General features: G+C 43.4%; 2 protein-coding genes across 3 annotated transcripts in view; one reads left to right on the top strand and one right to left on the bottom strand.

Annotated features, from left to right (window-relative positions):
• The first annotated feature begins 422 nt into the window (after positions 1-422).
• On the top strand, positions 423-6,691 carry aunip (aurora kinase A and ninein interacting protein). 2 transcript variants are annotated; one of them, XM_080442301.1, is made up of 4 exons: positions 423-474; positions 1,741-1,860; positions 3,913-4,072; positions 5,124-6,691. In XM_080442301.1, exons 2-4 carry the CDS (start codon positions 1,759-1,761, stop codon positions 6,605-6,607), a joined length of 1,746 nt encoding a protein of 581 aa, XP_080298427.1. In that variant the 5' UTR covers positions 423-474; positions 1,741-1,758; the 3' UTR covers positions 6,608-6,691. The 2 variants fall into 2 exon arrangements, with proteins under 2 accessions (XP_080298427.1, XP_080298426.1); XM_080442300.1 differs by having other exon boundaries at positions 3,910-4,072.
• Positions 6,692-10,381: 3,690 nt separating this feature from the next.
• The window catches only part of cap2 (cyclase associated actin cytoskeleton regulatory protein 2), a 64,519-nt gene continuing 54,549 nt past the window's right edge, over positions 10,382-20,351 (bottom strand). Inside the window, exons 8-13 of the mRNA XM_080441927.1 lie at positions 18,440-18,626; positions 15,712-15,890; positions 12,262-12,385; positions 11,501-11,583; positions 11,244-11,387; positions 10,382-10,774 (exon numbers count right to left, since the gene is read on the bottom strand). Coding sequence (XP_080298053.1) covers positions 10,691-10,774; positions 11,244-11,387; positions 11,501-11,583; positions 12,262-12,385; positions 15,712-15,890; positions 18,440-18,626 — 801 coding nt within the window. The 3' untranslated portion in view covers positions 10,382-10,690. The remainder of the gene's footprint in view (positions 10,775-11,243; positions 11,388-11,500; positions 11,584-12,261; positions 12,386-15,711; positions 15,891-18,439; positions 18,627-20,351) is intronic.

Here is a 20,351-nt window from a genome sequence, read left to right as displayed (position 1 = left end):
CAGAGAATATGCTTTCAACACCTTAAACTCACTTCTGTTTCGGTAAGATAACGAAAGTAAATTCTTTATTTTTACTGAAGTGTTGGCAATGCCAACACATCATGCGCCCATTCAATGAGGAAAACGCACGTACTGTCTCATAGCGTTTCCTACGGACCGCCTGCATGAAAATCAAGGCGCAAAACAAAAGTGTGCTACTTTACTCGTTACTCGTTGTTCCACGGTCTCTTGCTAACGCTGCAGACATAGCAACGTCTCATTGCGTATTTGAACAATTCGTCTAATTAAATTCCCGAGTGAGAAATAACAATACAATAATAATTTCCATACAGGCAGTCGCGCAGCTGCCTGCTTGGGGAGTCACAGAATTCGATAGGTCACCTAACCTCGGTGTAACACGGACACACAACAACAACGGACCTGGTGGCGCGAGACTTGAACGTTTGTTATGTAAAGACATCTTTGAAAACAGAGGTAAATATATTTAAAATAAAATGCTATCTGGCAATAATAAGCTTTAGTGTGAGTCTGAACGAGTATTGTTATTGTTCATCATTAGGGTTGTTATTACAGTCAGTCATACATACATACATGGACATGTCGAGCGAGCCGCTCGAGCGGCAGACTGCACCGAAACAGCGCGAGATGTTGAGTCATGAATTAATGCAGAGTTTACAGTAACGACACTGTAAATCATTTACTGTACATTTCCTGTTATTGTAGCGACTTAACCTTAGATCAAGACCAGCAGACGTTAAAGAGGGCTTATTTGTGTTATCCTTTAATACAGTGGTTCTCAACCAGTGGTCCTTGAGGGGGTTCCAGGGGGGGGTCCCCATCCAAATTAATAGATCCTTATGTGTCTGCAACTCTGAGAGTGTACAGATGGAACCAAATGGACCATTTGGCTCCATCTGTACACTCTCAGAGTTAAATGAGCACTAATGTCCCTGGCATATCTTTTCAAATGGGGGTCCGTGGGCTAATGTGTGTCAATTTGGGGGCCTTGGACGCGAAAAGGGTTGAAATGAAAACCACTGCTTTAATAGTATTCTTTTGTATGAACTATGAATCTGTGCCACCGTGCCTTTTTTTTTTGCAAACTGTTAAAGTATTAAATCAATCAAAGTCAACAGAAGTGTCAGTCTGATACAACACCTGGCATGAACCCAAAGATAATGAGGAGACAAGACACCACAACAGACAGGATCAATCAATCAATTAACGGAAATGACACAATCAAAACATGAGAAAACTAAGATAAAAAACAAAAGCAAAACATATTTTGTCTCCTACACTTGTAAATCATTTACGGCACTACTAGGCCTAAATGTTACCATTCATATGATGATAGGCTACTGTAAACTGTAAATGTGTCTTCATACGATGATACTGCAAAATAAGTTTAGACTGATACTGTAAATGTCAATCATATGATATACTGTAAAATACGTTTAAACTATTATTCCAAGGTTACTGCTCATTGTTTATTTGGGGTTCCTGTGGATGGACACAAAGTACCCCACATTTTAAACATAATATACATTCAGACAACACATTATTCACACTTTTTTTTTTACCGAAGTTGTTCATACATACAGTATAGTGATTTTGATTGTTCGCTTCTGTGAATTGCATTCACAATTGCGGGCCATAGCCTTTTCTCTGTATTTATTTAATTATAGATAATAGCAGAGGGCACGTGTGTTAAGTTTTATCTATATCTATTTTATCTACCAGTTTGAATCCATCATCACCATGAAGAAGGCCTCCAAACCCTCAGGGAAACCCTGCCGGTCTGCCCAGGAGGAGTGTGGTGTCTGGCTGGACCCTGTGCAGCTGAAAGGAAAAGTCAAACAGGTGACCAAGCATGTCTTTGACACTCTGTGAGGGTTGGCCGAACGGGTCAAGGCTCCAAAAAGACAACCAGAGAGTCCAAGAATACACCTTTTGGGTTTTTTTTATTGACCTTTCCAACACCAGAAGTCCAGTGCAGTGCAGACTATAATACAGCGCTGCCTCCTCGGCAAAGACTGGCCAAAATAACACTTGTACAAACAAACACACTTGCAGACAACACTAAGGAACAACACCTAAACAGATGAGAAGCTGTAAACAGGCCATACTCTTACTTTCCAGCTGGCAGCTCTCAGTCAGGCTGTTGCTGGTGCATCAACCAAGATCTAACTGACTCTCATCAGTTGCAGGCTCCCTTTTTATAGGGAGTGAGACATACCAAAACACATGACAGCAATTGGCAATTCAATTAACTCGCAACAAGCAAACACCAGGCCTATGAGTTAACGCATGATTACTGAAGGTTTTTACCATCGACTTCACATGAATTTCCGGGGCGCCCATTCATACACAAACTTAGCCTCTTTTTTGCTGCTCTTGAATCAAACACCCCTCCTCCTCTGCAGCACTTGGCACCTTCCCAATCAACAGGATTGCCACTGCAGTAGTGGTGGGAAAAAAGGTTCATTTCAGTGAATGAACGATTTTGTTCACGTTCACGGCAATGATTCGTTCAAATGATTCGTTCACGTTCTCGTTCAGTAGCGCTATTGTCTAGTGTTCAAAATGTCCTTGAGTAAAAGTACAAAAGTATTGGCATCAAAATATACTTAAAGTGCCAAAAGTAAAAGTACTAACATATTTGAAAATAGCCGATCTACAAGCTCACAACGTGTAGTACGCTTCATCAATGCATTTTACGGTGTCAATGACACAACTTGACCCACACTTCCAAGCCGGCTGGATGGTGGTTCATTTGGAAGCAGCTGTGTAGTCCATTGGTTCTCAAAGTGGGGTCCGAGGACCCCCAGGGGTCCTTGTGGGGGGGGGGGTTAGTACCAGGGGGTCCCCAGCAAAATGTGTTAATATAGCATCACAATCATTTTAACCTTTTATACTTTGGCTATTCAAAAATAGCAGATCTACAAGCTATGAGTGCCGCGCTATGAGCTTGTAGATCTGCTATTTTTGAAAAATCGTGAAAATGTGTGCAAGCCTTTGAATATATATATTTTTATGCGAAAATTTTTAACTCAAATCTGTGCTTCTGGGGGGTCCCTGGAACAAAATATTTGAGATGGGGGTCCGCGGCCAAATGCATATAATTCTGGGGGTCCTTGGCATGAAAAAGTTTGAGAACCACTGGTGTGGTCAACTGCGTGCAATGTCCCTGATCATTGTCTGTGTATAGTATAGGGCACAGGCTGCCCCGTGACACACACACAGTAAATACTTTTTTGAGTAGGGCTGCCTGGGCAATAATATGGACAAAATCAAATATAATATTTTTTACCAAATGCCTCGATATCAGTAATGTGACGATATTACCAGTTATTGTGACGCTAAGATCAAAACCTTTATTTTTTTTCTCTCCCACAAATTCCAAAAGTAGCTGATCTAAAAGTTCACAACGCGTCATTATTGTGAAATCGTTGTAGAGCGGCTATTTTAGCTATTTTTATTAAAAGGAAAAAATAGGGCTTAAGGGAGTACGGTAGTTCACCCAAAAAGTGACTTATTTTCTATCGATTACACACCCCGTGAAGCATTGAATTCATGGAGATTATTTAGTTTTTGTTGCATTCCTAAGCCAATAATTGCGTAAGTGCGTAATTGATAGAAAATAAATATTTTTTTGGGTGAACTACTCCTTTTTAAGTGATTAAAATCAGACAACACTTATTCCATATCCTGGATTATATCTATTCTCACCACAATATCGATGTAATATCCATATATTGCCCAGCCAGTCCTAATTTTGAGTACAAATGTAATAATATATTTGATGGGCAGAGCAGCAAACCCAGCTCATTCACCGTATGCCTAACCAGCACATATATTGTGTCACATATGATGAATTTAATGATTATTATTGTTATTTATATCATTTAGCAGAATCAACGTGTCCGGCGTCCCATCTCTAAGCTCCTGAACCCCTCCATGGGAGGTGGAGGCTACAGCGTGGCCGTGGCTCTGAACTTCACCCAGACCAAAAGCCCAATGCCAAACACCAAGCAGAGCTCCATCTCCTCCTTCTTTGCTCCACAGAGCAGAGGTACAGTAGGTCACATGGCATCCTGCCCACAATGTCTTTTATCTTAACCCAGGGGTCTTCAACGTTTTCAGGCCAAGGACCCCCTAGCTGAGAGAGAGATGAAGCAGGGACCCCCTACTCTATATTGTATAAAATTGTGTTTCAGATTAAAGTATTTTTTTTACTTAGTCTGCTCTTTTTTCCCTCTACACCTATAGCCTCTTTGCCAAAAATAGCCGATCTGAGAGCTTGTAGATCGGCTATTTTCGGCTAATGTTCCCCTCAGAAAAGGAATTCTAGGGTTCAAGTGGTTCATGTAAAAAAACTAAATCCTATCACACAAAGATTTGGCGGACCCCCTATAGTAGCTCTGAGGACCCCCTAGGGGTCCCGGACCCCCTGTTGAAGACCCCTGTCTTAACCCATTAAAACCGGGAACGCATCTGTGTATTAACCACTTTAACCATTATTATTATACTTTGGCTATTAAAAAATGTCAGATATACAAGCTCACAGCGCAGCACCGGCTGTGCTGTGAGCTTGTATATCTGCAATTTTTTGAAGAATCATGGAAAATTAGGGCAAATCTTTGAATATATACATATATATATATATATATATATATATATATATATATATATATATATATATATATATATATATATATATATATATATATATATATATATATTTCAAATCGAACATTTTTAACTCTGATCTGTGCTTCTGGGGGAGGTCCCTGCTGGAGCAACATATTTTGAGTTGGGGGTCCACGGCCAAATACATATCATTTTGGGGGGTCCTCTTGACATGGAAAAGTTGGAGCACCACTGATATAGCAACATACTGTTAGGCAAAGATTTGCGTTATAAATGTTTGGTTTTAAAACATATATATTCAAAGACTTTTCTAAAATAGCAGATCTACAAGCTCATGGCGTGGCAGCCAAAGTATAAGATAACGGTTAAAATCTAAAATGACACATGCTTTCCCGGTCATGTCATCATCAGCAGCAGCAATAATAATTCCCGATAATTCCCCTTTAACATTTTCCCATTCCTTCCTCCAACAGTTCTAAACAAGACGGCCTCATCTGAATCAGCAAACAGAGATGTTGTGGACTCCTCAACAACATCCTCCTCATCCTCTTCATCATCGTCGTCATCGTCATCGTCATCCACCTCTATAGGATTTGCCTCGACCAGTCACCAGGGGGCACCGGTTGAATTTGGGACAAAGCGAGAGCACGAACTGGATCCCGAAGTGATCCAGGCCTTTCTGAACAGAGAGGAGCGCCCAGTCCGTGTCGTCGACCACAGAGGAGAGGGTGCAGCACACCGCCACTGGGGAGGTGAGAGAGTCACTGAGAACGAAGCGCCACCGGTCTCGCTCTCCCACGAGGAGGACCGCCACCAGATCCACTCGTTTGGACCGGACTGGGAGGACCACCAATATGAAGACAGAGAGCTGGAAACGAAGAGGAGGCTGTCTGAAAAAACCTCCTCCTCCTCCTCACCTCCCCCAACTGACAGTGAGCCTGGAGGAGAGCAGTGCCGCCAGGAGGCCACAGGGAGGAGCGCTCACAGCTGTTCCCAGTACAGCCGGGTACTAACGGCCCATAATGAGAGGATACAAGACTCTGGGAGTCAGTTTAGTCTGACTCACCAGGAACGTCCTCCCACGGCCCAAGAGGAAGAAGGCGTCTCTGGGACGGCTCTGCTGCTGGAGAGCCTGCAGAGCGAGGAAGGCTTCAGGGTCTGCCTGGGTGCAGGAGGAGAGGGGAGGACATCCACCCAAAAGGAGAGAGGAGGGGGAGAGGGGAGGACATCCACCCAAAAGGAGAGAGGAGGGGGAGAGGGGAGGACATCCACCCAAAAGGAGAGAGGAGGGGGAGAGGGGAGGACATCCACCCAAAAGGAGAGAGGAGGGGGAGAGGGGAGGACATCCACCCAAAAGGAGAGAGGAGGGGGAGGGAGGACATCCACCCAAAAGCCTCGTCTGGCATCTCAGAAGGACGAGGAGGAGAAAGAAAACGACAGATCGTCGTCATCGGCTTTGATGAAATCTCCAAACAAACGCTCCTCCCTCTCTCCTCCCCGCAGACCTCTGGGAAATCGCACGTTTCTACAAACGGCAGCGTGGTCCGCTCCTCCTCCTCCTCCTCCTCCCGGGCGACCGCGGAAACGGGCACGAGAAGACGCCGGCGACGCCCTCGCCTCCTCCTCGCCGTACAAGCAGCAGCGGCCGAGACCACGCAGCTCTCCTCTAAAGAAACCTCCTCCTCCTCCTCCTCCTCCGCTACAGGAGGAGGAGGACAGCCTGGCCACGCTGTTCACTCAGGACTCGGAGGGCTTCAGGGTGATCGCTCACCGCGGTCAGCGCACCGCGTCGGCCAGGAGGAGTCCACTGAAGGACCACAGCAACCGCTCCGGCGGAACGGAGGAGAGAACGGCTTCTTTGAAAACCTTTGTGGAGGAGGAGGAGGAAGAGGAGGAGGAGGAGGAAGAGATGCTCTTCACTCAGGACTCCCAGGGGAACAGGGTCATCAAACACTGACAGAGACTTGATGAATGAACGCCCAACAACAACAGTGGCCACTTCAGGCTAATACTTGAAAAATGATATTTTCAGCTGAAATTTGTTTTGACACCTTCAACGTCACACATCTGTGTCATTTTTAGATTTCTTTGGCTGTTCAAAAATAGCAGATCTACAAGCTTGTATGTCTGCTATTTTTTTAATAGCCCAAAGAAAAAGAAAAAAAAATGACACAGATAAGTTCCCGGTGTTAATGGAAAATGTCATTTTCAGCTGAAATTAGTTTTGACACCTTTGACATCACATTTTTGATCAACAAAGTTTAAAGGCTTTCAGGTTCAGGGCTTGTGTTCTATGTGTGTTTTATGTTCAAGTGTATAAATGTGTGGCTTTTTAAAAACCTGTCATTTTTTTAGATCACTTCTGACTTGAGATTGAATGAGATTTTGTGTGTTATAGTCAAATGGATTTATCAGACTGACAGTTCAATTTTTTGTGTTGTATTTATTTGTTTATAAACCCTCCACTTTTTTTCCCCCTGTTTTGTCTCTTCCCTGGTTGTGCCAGGAGGTCGTTGCCTGTTAAAGGGATATTTCACTTTCAAATAAAATAAACGTATACATTTTTTAATAATAATAATTAAAAAGTAGTGGAAAAATAACGCGCCCCCTTCTAATGCGTGAGGGGGCTGTGATTTTTCCATTACTTTTTTCATTTATCTTTGATATATATTTTTTTAATGTTTATTTTATTTGAAAGTGAAATATCCCTTTAAGTGACTGACATATTATTGCTGTGATGGAACCTCAACATAAAAAAATCCTATACAGTAACAATGTGGGACAAGACATCAGCACTGACTGGAGGTTTTCATTTTATTTGAAAAATGACAATTACATAATTCATTTCAGCTTCATTAAAAGTGGTGAAAAGTACTAGTACTAGTGTGTGTGTGTGTGTGTGTGTGTGTGTGTGTGTGTGTGTGTGTGTGTGTGTGTGTGTGTGTGTGTGTGTGTGTGTGTGTGTGTGTGTGTGTGTGTGTGTGTGTGTGTGTGTGTGTGTGTGTGTGTGTGTGTGTGCGTGCGTGTGTATACAGTAAGTGTGTGTAGTGTTCCCCTCTATGCTGGTATACTTGTCTTAATACTAAAATGACATTACAATAGCAGTGGTGTAAAGTAACTAAGTACATGTATTTAAGTACAATGTTGAGTTACTTTACTAGAGTATTTCCAATTTTCACTACTTTTACTTCTATTCCACTACATCTCAGAGGCAAATATTGTACTTTTACTCCACTTTTACTTACAATTATTTGAAAACTTGAGTTACTAGTTACTTTGCAGATATAAATTATTATATTATAAAACATACATTAACCACTTTAGCCCTATTTTATACCTACGATATCACAAGCTCACACATGACGCCTTGTGAGCTTGTAAATCTGCTATTTTCAAGTTTTGTTTTTGATTTTAGTACTTTTACTTTTGGTACTTTTAAGTATATTTTGATGCCAATACTTTTGTGCTTTTACTCAAGTAGCATTTTGAACAGTTCTTTAACTTGTAACATAAATATTGTGGTATTACTACTTTTACTTTTTTCCACCACTACAATATAGTATCTAGACGTGTTGGGTGAGCAAGTGGACAATGACATACTAGTTAGTATAGGTTACATTCATGTCAGTTTGGATGTCAGCATAATAAGGCATACAGACAGCGCTTGTATACTTGATTCCTAATCACGTGCTAAGTGTGAGATACAGCTAAATATCCCTTTATGATTAAATATCTGTTCTTGACACATTGATCTGATTGGTTACACACGTATGAGGAGGATGCGGTCACATCACACGCTAATGCAAGTATAAAAACATTGTTGCATAAACTCCCCTAACCGAAACTATACGTGAAGACAACCACACTATTGGGCTATTATAGCATACATAGACGCGTTCAAGGACACATTGAACCGTTAAAAACCAAAATACAAAGCATGTAACACCTGAAATGGAGACTTGTGGAGTTGGCCACCAAAGTATTGCATGTGTATGTGAAACATAATGTTCAAGGTGCAATCCATGACCTTTAGTATCTGTATGGTACTGACACCTAGTGGTAGACAAGAGATATTGCATGAAAGACAGAAGGTCTAAAATCAACTGCATTGCTTTCTCCATTACATATCCTTCATCTAATCCAGTGGTTTTCAACCAGTGGTCCTTGAGGGGGTACCAGGGGGTCCCCAGCAAAATTAGTTAACATAGCATCACACTCACTTTTAACCACTTAGCTTTGGCTATTCAAAAATAGCAGATCTACAAGCTCATAGCGCGGCACCGAGTGCCGCGCCATGAGCTTGTAGATCTGCTATTTTTGAAAAATCGTGAAAATGTGTGCATATCTTTGAATATATATATTTTTAAAGCGATTTTTTAAAACTCAAATCTTTGCTTCTAGGGGTCCCTGGCACAATATATTTTACGATGGGGGTCCGCGGCCAAATGTATATCAATTTAGGGGTCCTTGGCATGAAAAAGGTTGAAAACCACTGCTCTAATCCAACGGTGAAACATATGAAAGGTAGACAGAACACGCCCTGGCCACATTATGAAATAAAAGTGCCTTTCAGGTTGATCTAGTAAAAGAGCACAGCCTAAATGCCTTGGCACACAAATATAAGACAGTGGAGATGGACTATATGCTATTTAGTTTGAGGTACCCTGTTTTGAAAGCTAAATAATATCCCTTCTTCCTTCCCCCAAAATGAGAAAGTCGGCTCCCTCAAAACACCAGAAATAAGAATGATAAATGTGATTGATCTCCACATTAAACACGGCATACATGGTTCCTTATTGTTCCAGAACTGTCAGTGAGTTTGCAGTAGAGTTGCTGTGCTTTACAGTGGAGTGGAGGAGGATTAACAATCAAACAGTTTGAAAATGCTATAGAGCAGTGGTTCTAAACCTGTAGGTTAGGACCCCCAGGGGTTTTGGAGGGGGTCCTCACATGATTTGGAGGGGGTCCCCCAGATGACAGTGAAGTGACAATTTAAGGACTTCTAAACCTTTTTTAATACCTAAAAAAAAGACCACTACTGGGTCAAAAGTCATCAACAAACTATAGACTATAAAAGCTGGTCAATCGTTGGCCAAATTGTCAAATTGTATAAGAAAGAGGCAAAGGTTTTGAAAATAGCCGATCTGCAAGCTCGCAACGCCTCGCCTTGCGAGGCGTTGTTGACTATTTTGACTATTTTCACAATATCTAGCTGTGGAACCGAGTCAAACTAAATGTAACGCCCCAACTCCTACATTCCAAGTGCTTGTCAGGGTGGGGGGTCCTCAGTTCAAATATGATTATTTTGGGGGGTCCCCAAGTTCAAATATGATTATTTTGGGGGGGGTCACGGCCTGAAAAGGTTGAGAACCACTGCTATAGAGAAACAGAAACATCTGGTATATGAGCTACAGTTAGGCCTACAGCACATTGAAAAGAGAACCAGTGTAAGAACCAGCGAGTGTAAAATCCCTTTTTATATCTTTGACTGGAGCGAAGGGTTTAGTTTTGATATTTGGATTTCTTTGGAGATCGCTGATATTGGTACCGACTGGCTATAGCTGACCCCCATTCCTTTCCGCTAGCGCTGCCACAAAACACTATCAAGATTCCAGGGGAAATTTCCCAGTAATCACAGAGACAATTTTAATCATTTCCAACCATGGGGGCGCAATAAATTCTCGACAATAAATATTCTCGACAATAAATATGCCCCAAACATAGCATGTTTGGGGCATATTTATTGTCGAGAATTGTCCCAAGAATTTTTCAAACGTTTGCCAAAAGAGCCAAAATAGCAGATCTACAAGCTCGCAGTGAGCTTGTTCACAGCGGCTATTTTCGCCATATGACAAAGTGGGGCTTAATTGGCTAAAACAGGTACTTCAATGGGATTGTGTGATATCAAACTCAAACTATGAAAAGTGAAAGTGGAACTATCCTTTTAAGTGGCAGAACAGACATACAGTGCAACTGGGTGGGGGGGGGTGAGGCATTATTGGTAATAACAAGGATGATGATGATGATGAAGGCGCAGTGATCAGCCAGCGATCTCCGTGGGCTCCGTCACCAGCCTGGTTCCGTCCCAAACCGTCTTGAACTGCTCCGGGACTGGAAACTCCCTCTGTTAGAACCAACACAGTACAGAACAGAGTTCAGCATTAAACTCCCTCTGTTAGAACCAACACAGTACAGAACAGAGTTCAGCATTAAACTCCCTCTGTTAGAACCAACACAGTACAGAACAGAGTTCAGCATTAAACTCCCTCTGTTAGAACCAACACAGTACAGTACAGAGTTCAGCATTAAACTCCCTCTGTTAGAACCAACACAGTACAGAACAGAGTTCAGCATTAAACTCCCTCTGTTAGAACCAACACAGTACAGAACAGAGTTCAGCATTAAACTCCCTCTGTTAGAACCAACACAGTACAGTACAGAGTTCAGCATTAAACTCCCTCTGTTAGAACCAACACAGTACAGTACAGTACAGTACAGAGTTCAGCATGACGCTTTCCTATGAAGTAACAACACTCTGCAGAAGCGTGTGCGCACGTGCACGTGCACACGCACACGCACACGCACACACTCACATAGTCGTCCTCTCCTGTAGGGATCATGACGTTCATCTCAGAGCTCTTGGCGCTGACGATGTCACAGTCCAGTGAGGCCTTGCTCAGGTACACCTGGCAGCCCTCCGTCTTGTTGATGGACATGGTGGGGACTTTACCCAACGCCTGCTCAGAATAATAATAATAATAAACAGTTAACTATATGATGGACATGGACACCTAAACAACCAAAGCACCGTGGCAGTTTGTTTAGTTTATTTTTTAGGTATTTTGCTCACCTGTAACTGAACGGACTTGGAGTTGATGATCTCCACGATACCGACCACGTTCTCAAACACCAGACCCAGCTTCTTACAGTTGTCTGTGGGCGGTGACACAATATATAACACAATACATGTACACACGGCCAAAGAACAAATGACACATTTAAATAAAAAAAAAAGGCTGATTTATACTTCACGGTGTCGCACATAGAAAATAACCGATATGCAAGCCCACGACGTGCCGCGCAATCATGCCGCGTTGTGAGCTTGTAGGTTGCCGATTTTCAGCCAGTGTTAACACTGACCTTCCTCAAGACACTATTGAGGAAGGTCCAGACGGACCGAAACGTTTGTCATTAAAAAAAGTGAGTTGCCACAGCAAGATACAGTGTGCGGGACTTCTTGTTTGATTCAGCCAGTGTTAACTGACATTTATTTGTTAAAATAAGTATTACATAGCTGTATATTCTGAAAATAATTGTTATAGAGTATCATTGTTATCAGAATATAGAGCTTTAACTTTTAAAAATAAAACACCTTTAACCCTTTAACACCTTTAACCCATTAAAACCGGGAAAGCATCTCTGTCGTTTCTGCGTTGGTTATTCAAAAATAGCAGATATACAAGCTCACAGTGCGTCACTTCGTGCCTCACTGTGAGCTTGTACATCTGCTATTTTTGGACATTTTTGAAAAATCTTGAAAGTGTGAGAACTACTGATTTAGGAGGCATTTCAGGTTTTAATGGGTTAAGCATAATAGTGACAGTAACTCACCTACGATGATGGAGTTGATCTTGCCCTTGACCTGCACGGTGCATCCGTTACAGTTAAAGATGTACACCACCTGTTTCAGCTCCGTGTCGTCGATCTCCAGGTCGTGTTTCTGCTCAAAGTTCTCCTGTAGCGAGCACACAGCCAATGAGAAACCAGGGATCACACAGCCAATGAGAAACCAGGGATCACAGAGCCAATGAGAAACCAGGGATCACACAGCCAATGGGAAACCAGGGATCTGTCAGCGACGCCTGCCATTGGACACGGTGGCCAGAGGTTTGCTAATGCTTACACTGCATGTTTCTCCATGCTGCTGCCATAACTACTGTATACAATTAATTATATAATATCATCTCATCATCACATCATATCTCCTCACCACCAGTGGTGGAAAAAGTACCCACATTTTTTACTTAAGTACAAGTATCAATACTGCAATGTAGACATACTCTTGTCATTCATATGGTGTGTTCCATTTCTATGATTGTGTTTTACATTTTGCACTTTGCACAGTGTGCTGTAAATGCTTAGTTGTGTGTACTCAACAGTGGTGGAAAAAAGTACTCAAATGTTTTACTTAAGTAAAAGTATCAATACTGCAATGTAGAAGTACGGAATTCAAAATTTACTTGAGTAAAAGTATAAAGGTATTGGTATCAAAAAGTACTTAAAGTACCAAAAGTAAAAGTACAAAATATTTGAAAATAGCAGATCTGCAAGCTCACAACGCGTCGCGATGCGACGCGTTGTGAGCTTGTAGATCGGCTATTTTCAAATAGCCTAGGTATAAAATAGGGCTAAAGTGGTAAATGTATGTTTCATAATATCATAATTTATATCTGAAAAGTAACTAGTAACTAAAGTTTTCAAATAAATGTAGTGGTGTAAAATGTACAATATTTGCCTCTGTGATGTAGTGGAGGCTACAACACTGATGATACGTCCCAGGTGCATCCATGTGATGTTTTTTCGTTATAGTTATTCTATTTATAGTGGCTCATAGGAATTTATAGACTACGTTAGGGCTTTCACCAACTAGTCGACTAGTCGACTAGTCGACTAGTATAACCACTAGTCGACTCTGTTGGTACTAGTCGAATTTTCTTTTAATTTGTTTTAATGCCATAGTAATGGCCCGTCTTACTATTATTATTATCCTCCTGACTTTATTTTTTATCAAAAGGGGGTCAAAAGTATGCCCAATAAAAGCCTATTATTGGGCAATGGGGATCCTTGGAGACGCTGCTGTGGTGCTGTGCTGCTGTGCCAGAAGCGCTTCCCTTAAAACGCCATAAAAATAAGGGCAGGAGGATAATAATAATAGTAATATAGTAGTAGGATGGCATTAAAACAATGGCCCCCCCTAAAAAAATAAATAAAATAAAAAAGTTTTTTTTTAATTTTTATTATTATTATTTTTTTAATGTTAATTTCGACTAGTCGACTAGTCGACTACTAATTGGTCAAAACAGTCGACTCACACAAATCATTAGTTGTGAATGCCCTCACTACGTGACAACCAGGAATAGATTGGTGACCACCGGAGAGACGGGTGACAGCCGGAATGTAGACGGCATCCGGGAGCAGTCTGGGTTGGCGCCCCAGTCTGTGTCTTCCGTGAGGAAGAAGCCCAACAAATCCACGGTGAGGCCTTTAGGAGGGCCATTCAAGCAAGCCGCAAAGGGAGCCTGCAGTACCACCACGGGCCAAGACACCATCACACCAGAATTAAATGTTTAGAGCAGGGGAGTCTGGTGCAACGCTCAGGTCCTGGACCTGGTGAGACGGAGGAGGAGCCCGGCCAGGAGGCCATCCACAGAGCCTAGTCCCTCTACGTGCCAGAGCCTCTCCTCTCCCCCATTCCTGGCAGAGTAGTTCCGGACAAGCGGATTGAGTGGCCCTGTCTTTCCCTATTTAGGACTGACCGTGGGTAGCTACCTGGGACGTAAGTCGGGGCTTGATCAACCCTGGCTGGGTCACCTGGGCGAGGGTGTATGTTGCGAGACCCGAAACATCCTATGACCCCAGGCTACAACACTGATGATACGTCCCAGGTGCATCCACGTGATGTTTTTTCGTTATAGGAGTAGAAGTAAAAGTATTGGAAATTGGAAATACTCAAGTAAAGTACAAATACCTCAAAATTGTACTTAAGTACGGTGCTTAAGTAAATGTACTTAGTTACTTTCCACCACTGGTATTCAATGAATGGTATGTGTGACAGTGTGTCATTTGAAAATAATATATGGGTTTTATTTGGTAAACACAGCCATATTATGGCTGTGTGTACCAAATAAAACCCGAGTTCCATTTTATGAACAGTTTGATGGCAAAGAGTCATCTTGCGAAGGGAGTGTAGGGTTTAGCCAGCCTGATCTCCAGAGAATACCGTAACATTGCACGGAACGAGTGCACTTCATTCCGTGGATAGTCGCCTCGGAACTCCCAAATTGCGTGCATATGTACGGCGAGTCCCACGGTGGGCGTAACCAGTCGCAACACGGAAAAACCCGGAAGCAGAGCAGTCCGCACAATAAAATTTACGATTCTGTGCCTATCGGTACATAACTCAAACGGCGCTGAGTAGGCACAGGCGAATGTCCCACCGTTCAGGACGGCAACTCGGTCGCCTTAGCTCCCTCGGTGGTCCTTCACGGGGTGACAATTCGCCTGTGACTGCGCGCCTCCGAAATGGTTTTGTCACAAAGGCAGCGCCGTACCATATGCACGCAATTCGGGAGTTCCGAGGCGGCTATCCACGGAATGAAGTGCACTCGTTCCGTGCAATGTTACGGTAATCTCTGGAGATCGGGTTGGGTTTAGCACATACATGGGCAACTGGCGGCCCGGGGGCCACATGCGGCCCCCACCTTCACTTAATGTGGCCCGCAGGTTAATATCAGAATACTGATATATTATTGATTTCAGTAACAATGAACAATTCCAAACATGCAAACATGACCCGCTTTAATTACTTCAGTCTATATTAGTAGCTTAATGACTAGTATTAAAATATAATGCATTTTAACTAAATGCATTTGAAATTAAATAAAAATGCAACTTTTCAGCATTCCAATTAAAAAATAGCAAAACATAATCTGGATTCCAATTCAAAAATAGCAAAAATAGCAGATCTACAAGCTCAAAACGCGTCGCACTGCGACGCGTTTTGAGCTTATAGATCGGCTATTTTTGCTACTTTTGTGTGACATAGACTGGCGAAAAAAGTTTAAATACGGAGAGACATTCTATGCAATGTGGCCCTCTGGAGTGAGTGTGGAAATATAGTGGCCCTCTCCATCAAAGTTGGATCACCCCTGGTTTAGCATCTTGTGTGTGTGAGGTTTTCAGTTTTGTGTGTGCAGTTTTGTGAGAAAGCCGTTATTGTTTTGAGAAACGTGTGCTAACAATGGTGACAAACTGTAACTGTGGCGTAACGATGTCACCTACCACTCTCCATTTCTTCCCGTCCAGCTCCAGCAGAGGGGGTCTCCTCTGCGGGGGGGCTTTGCCTCCAGGCTGTGTGTTTTTGGCTGAGGAGGAGGACGAGGAGGAGGACGGTGGGCCGGTCTGGGAGCGCAGGGTGGGGTTCTTATGGCTCATCTGGTCCTCTGACACATGCTTCAGACCTGGACATGACATATATACATATACATACTGTATAGTACATGAGCCAAATAGATTTCATGGTATGTCATGTAAAACAAACCTTTATTTAGATTAAAGTAATGTTGCACTTCAGTAGAACCTTGTGTTGTATATGTCACAGGTAAATTGGCATTCCAGGGAAATTGGAAGGGGAGCGCTTGTTTTTAGGCGCGGGGCGGGGCTGCGAGGCGGGGCTTTGATGCGAGGACGACAACGACAACATGGATATACATACATACCGGCCTCAGTGGCGCACTTCGATAATCAATGGACTCCCCATCCACTACCACTGGGAGTCTGGGTTTGACTCCCACTTGGGACATTACTTTTTCAAACAACCGCGGACTACTTTTTTTCGCCGATAAAGTATAGTTTTGGACCATGACGGAGGCGCGCCGACTCAGCAGACCTTGAGGCCAAGGAGGCGCGCCCGAGCGCCTCCAGGCGCGAGTGCCCGCGACGACCGGCCGATGGTCTGCTAGTCGACTAAGCGCCGTCCGAGTTATGTACCGATAGGCACAGCCCCGCCCCCTCAGGCTCGCCCCCTTGTGCTTCAACTGCATGGAATAAGGCTGTTCGCGGGTGTGTGTATGTGTGTGTGTGTGAGTGTGTGTGTGTGTGTGTGTGTGTGTGTGTGTGTGTGCGTGCTCGTTTGTGCGCGTGTGCATGCGTGTGTGGTGTGGGACTCATGTCTGGCTTGCATTGCCCTCTAGCGTTGGTTCTACAGAATTGCCTGGGGGGCGGTGAAAACAAGCGCTTCTTTTCCAATTTACCTGGAATGCCAATTTACCTGTAACATATATAGCCCTCCCTGGTCATGATCTATATCCAATATTGTCCATCATATTTTTTTCTTTCTTTTATTAAGAAAGTTATTTCAAATTTTTTTTTGGACAATGTCTAAGCTTGTAATCCTGGGCGCTACTCTCTCTCTGCCAGCCTGGGGAAAGCCCCGAACACGTTATTCCAACCAGTTCCTTTCCCCTCCATCAGGCGCCCCGGCTGACCAGAGGGAGGCAGTATAGAGACCAGGATTACTGCATGTTTTTTTGTGAGGGTACCTACCCTAGGGGACACGGGGAGAACATGCAAACTCCACACAGAAAGGCCCTTTCACCAACCCCATCTAGGGTATGGGCACTGATGACACGGAGGAGAGAACACGCCCCGCAGCGCCCACAGCCTCCCCGGCGGGAATCGAACCCAGGTTCCAGAAAAAAGCAATTTTGGGGGTGAACTACCCTATAATTTACGCATCAGACAGGATGATTGTATAGAGTGTATATGTCTGTATATACTTTATTCATATTTGTTTGAAAGGTGTCTTTATTGTGATGTTATTCTTCTTCCTGTGCCTATTGCACTTCTTTGTCCTGTATCTGTAACTCTTTCACTGCTGTGCTGTCTGTCTCTGCTGGTGCCGGAATAAAAGTATCTATCTACAGTGGTGTAAAGTAACTAAGTACATTTACTTAAGTACTGTACTTAAGTTCAATTTTGAGGTATTTTTACTTTACTGGAGTATTTCCAATTTTCAGTACTTTTACTTCTACTCCACTACATCTCAGAGGAAAACATTGTACTTTTACTCCACTACAATTATTTGAAAACTTTAGTTACAAGTTACTTTGCAATTATCAATTATTATATTATAAAACATACATTAACCACTTTAGCCCTATTTTATACATAGGCTATTTGAAAATAGCCGATCTACAAGCTCACAACGCGTCGCATTGCGACGCGCTGTGAGCTTGTAGATCTGCTATTTTCAAACTTTTCGTACTTTTACTTCTGGTACTTTAAGTACATTTTGATACCAATACTTTTGTACTTTTACTCAAGTGAATTTTTAATACCTTACTTTTATTTGTAACAGAGTATTTCTACACTGCAGTATTGATACTTTTACTTAAAGTTGTACAATGCAGAATCACAAATAACGATTTTTAGCAACCTCTGCTGGTCACTACCGTCACTGCATACAATTTCCGTAGTCCTCGATTACCCAGAATTCCATTCGTTTTCACCGGAAGCCGGAAGCGTTTCAAAAAGCGATCTTTTAATTGTTTTATACTATCTACGGATCGTTTCTCTTAGCCAGTGGAGCATTAGTTACCATGAGCTGTGCTTTATTTTTCTGTTCTTTTTCGATCTTCCAATCCTACATTCTCTTAAAATCAGCGTGAGGTTCCTTTTTGTTATTAGCGCGGTAGTTCCTGGCCAAACAGGAAACCGTTGCGGTAGTTCCTGGCCGACGTCATGACGTCGGCCAGGACGTCGGCCACGACGTCATGACGTTGGCCAGGAACGTCATTTTCCCGGGAAAGTCCCCCCCGTCCACGTTCAATAGAAAATGTATAAATAAAAGGCTTCCGGGGGTGAAATTCATGGAGTGGGTGTTGTGAAACTTTTGCCACTCACAAAAGATATACAATTTAATACGTTACCTAGTATGCCTTTAAGTAAAACATTTGAGTACTTTTTCCACCACTGTGACTATCTATCTATGTCGGACGCTATAACCCACCTTTAGTGATGTCCATCCCCCGGTTGAGCTGGGCGAAGAGGGCAGATTGCGGCGGCGGCGCCGTGCCGTCCTCTGTGAACACCGGAGGCGGGCCGGGGGGCGGCGGCGGGGGAGGAGGGGGAGGAGGGCACGGAGGAGCGCTGGGGGCGGCGGCCGTGTCGGACAGAGACGGGGGAGCGACGGGACCCTGTGAGATGAGCAGAAGAAGACTGGGTTCAGTGGATAATCAACAACAACACTGTGTTCTTCTTAAACCAAAAATAAGACCAAACTCCATTTGTGAAGCACATTTAAAACCAACCAAGACCAGTTAAAAAAAAATCTAAATTCAAAACAGCAGAACAGCTGCACAGATAAAAGACATGAACAGGTTACCTCTAGTGGTAGCCTACTCAAATGTTGTACTTAAGTAAAAGTATCAATACTGCAATGTAGAAATACTCCATTACAAGAAAAAGTCCGGAATTCAAAATTTACTTGAGTAAAAGAACAAAAGTATTGGCATAAAAAAGTTCTTACAGAAACCAAAAGTTACCAAAAGTAAAAGTACTCATTAGGGCGCGCTCTCACCAAAAGTTGGCTGGCCGCTGTTAAACGCAGGTTGTGCACGTTCTCACCGCACTTTTATTTTACCTCTGGGGCAGAATCTGCCAATGCATTGTCAATGCAAATGCGTGGATTCTTGGAAAAGATCTGCAAGACCAGGAATCCACGCATTTGCATTGACAAAGCATTGGCAGATTCTGCCCCAGAGGTTAAATAAAAGTGCGGTGGGAGCGCGCCCTTATGCAGAATGTCCCATTTAATAAGTTTTCCCCCAAAAAATCTTTTGAAAATAGCGTCGCATCGTGACGCATTGTGAGCTTGTAGATCTGCTATTTTTGAATAGCCATGGTATACAAAACAAAGCTATATTAACAAATTTTTCTGGGGACCCGGCTGGTAGCCAGCCAAGGACCCACTTTGAGAACCAATGCCCTACACTATGCTGTTGTAAGAAAGGAGAACCCTGATGATGACAGGGTGCAAGGACACGCCCTGCCAGCAGAGGGAGTGTTGCACAGCAAATGTCTCAGCTCGTTGCACTGAGGGCTAACGTCTACATCAGTGGTTCTCAATGTGGGGGTCCTTGAGGGTCCTTGAGGGGTCCCCAGCTCGTCCACAGCTAAATGATCGGTAACTCCAAGTTAATGGGGTCCGTAGCCTAATGCACAGTAAACTTATGGGGGTCCTTGAAATGAAAAGGTTTGAGAATCACTGGTATCTACATGACACACACGCACACACACACACACACGCGCACACGCACACGCACACGCACACACACACACACACACACACACGCACACGCACACGCGCACGCGCACGCGCACACGCACACGCACACACACACACACACACACACACACACACACACACACACACACACGTTTTATTATCGTATATTATCATCACAATAAATAAATAAATAAATAGCCTATATATTTGGAGTAAATGTAATTTATCAAATGTAGTGTGTGATTATGACATTGTTTTAATGTTTTCAACCGAATCCGATTAAAATAAGCAATGACGTTGATGACGTATCCACGTACTGCGCTGAGCGTGATGAGAGCGTGACACATGGAGCGGGGAGACGAACTCATTGACCTGGATCTGGATGATGCTTCAGCCGCGGGCCCAAGTTCACTTAGAGACGGTGACAGTAGTGGTGGACCAGTAGCTGTCAGCCTGGAGCCGCCTCCAATTGACATGGATCTGGATGTTTCAGCGGGCCCAAGCTCACAGAGAGACTGCGGGGGCATTGAAGAAAGATATGGTAGTGGTGGACCACCAGTACTGCCCAGTGCAAGCACCAGCCCGGCGAGAACAGAGAGAACCCTCTCCCCCCCTCCCAGTCCCCAGCCCCGCT

The sequence above is a fragment of the Gymnoscopelus braueri genome (assembly GCF_963280865.1).
Source record: "Gymnoscopelus braueri genome assembly, chromosome: 11".
Classification (NCBI taxonomy): Eukaryota; Metazoa; Chordata; class Actinopteri; order Myctophiformes; family Myctophidae; genus Gymnoscopelus; species Gymnoscopelus braueri.
Note: the sequence above shows the minus strand (reverse complement) of the source record. Positions and strands in the feature narration are given on the sequence as shown.

Excerpts from the sequence above, each read along its gene's own strand:
- aunip (XM_080442300.1), top strand. The coding sequence starts at position 1,759 with ATGAAGAAGGCCTCCAAACCCTCAGGGAAACCCTGCCGGTCTGCCCAG. Across the intron at positions 1,861-3,909 it reads TGAAAGGAAAAGTCAAACAG|CAGAATCAACGTGTCCGGCG; the intron begins GTGACCAAGCAT and ends TATATCATTTAG. Across the intron at positions 4,073-5,123 it reads CTTTGCTCCACAGAGCAGAG|TTCTAAACAAGACGGCCTCA; the intron begins GTACAGTAGGTC and ends TTCCTCCAACAG.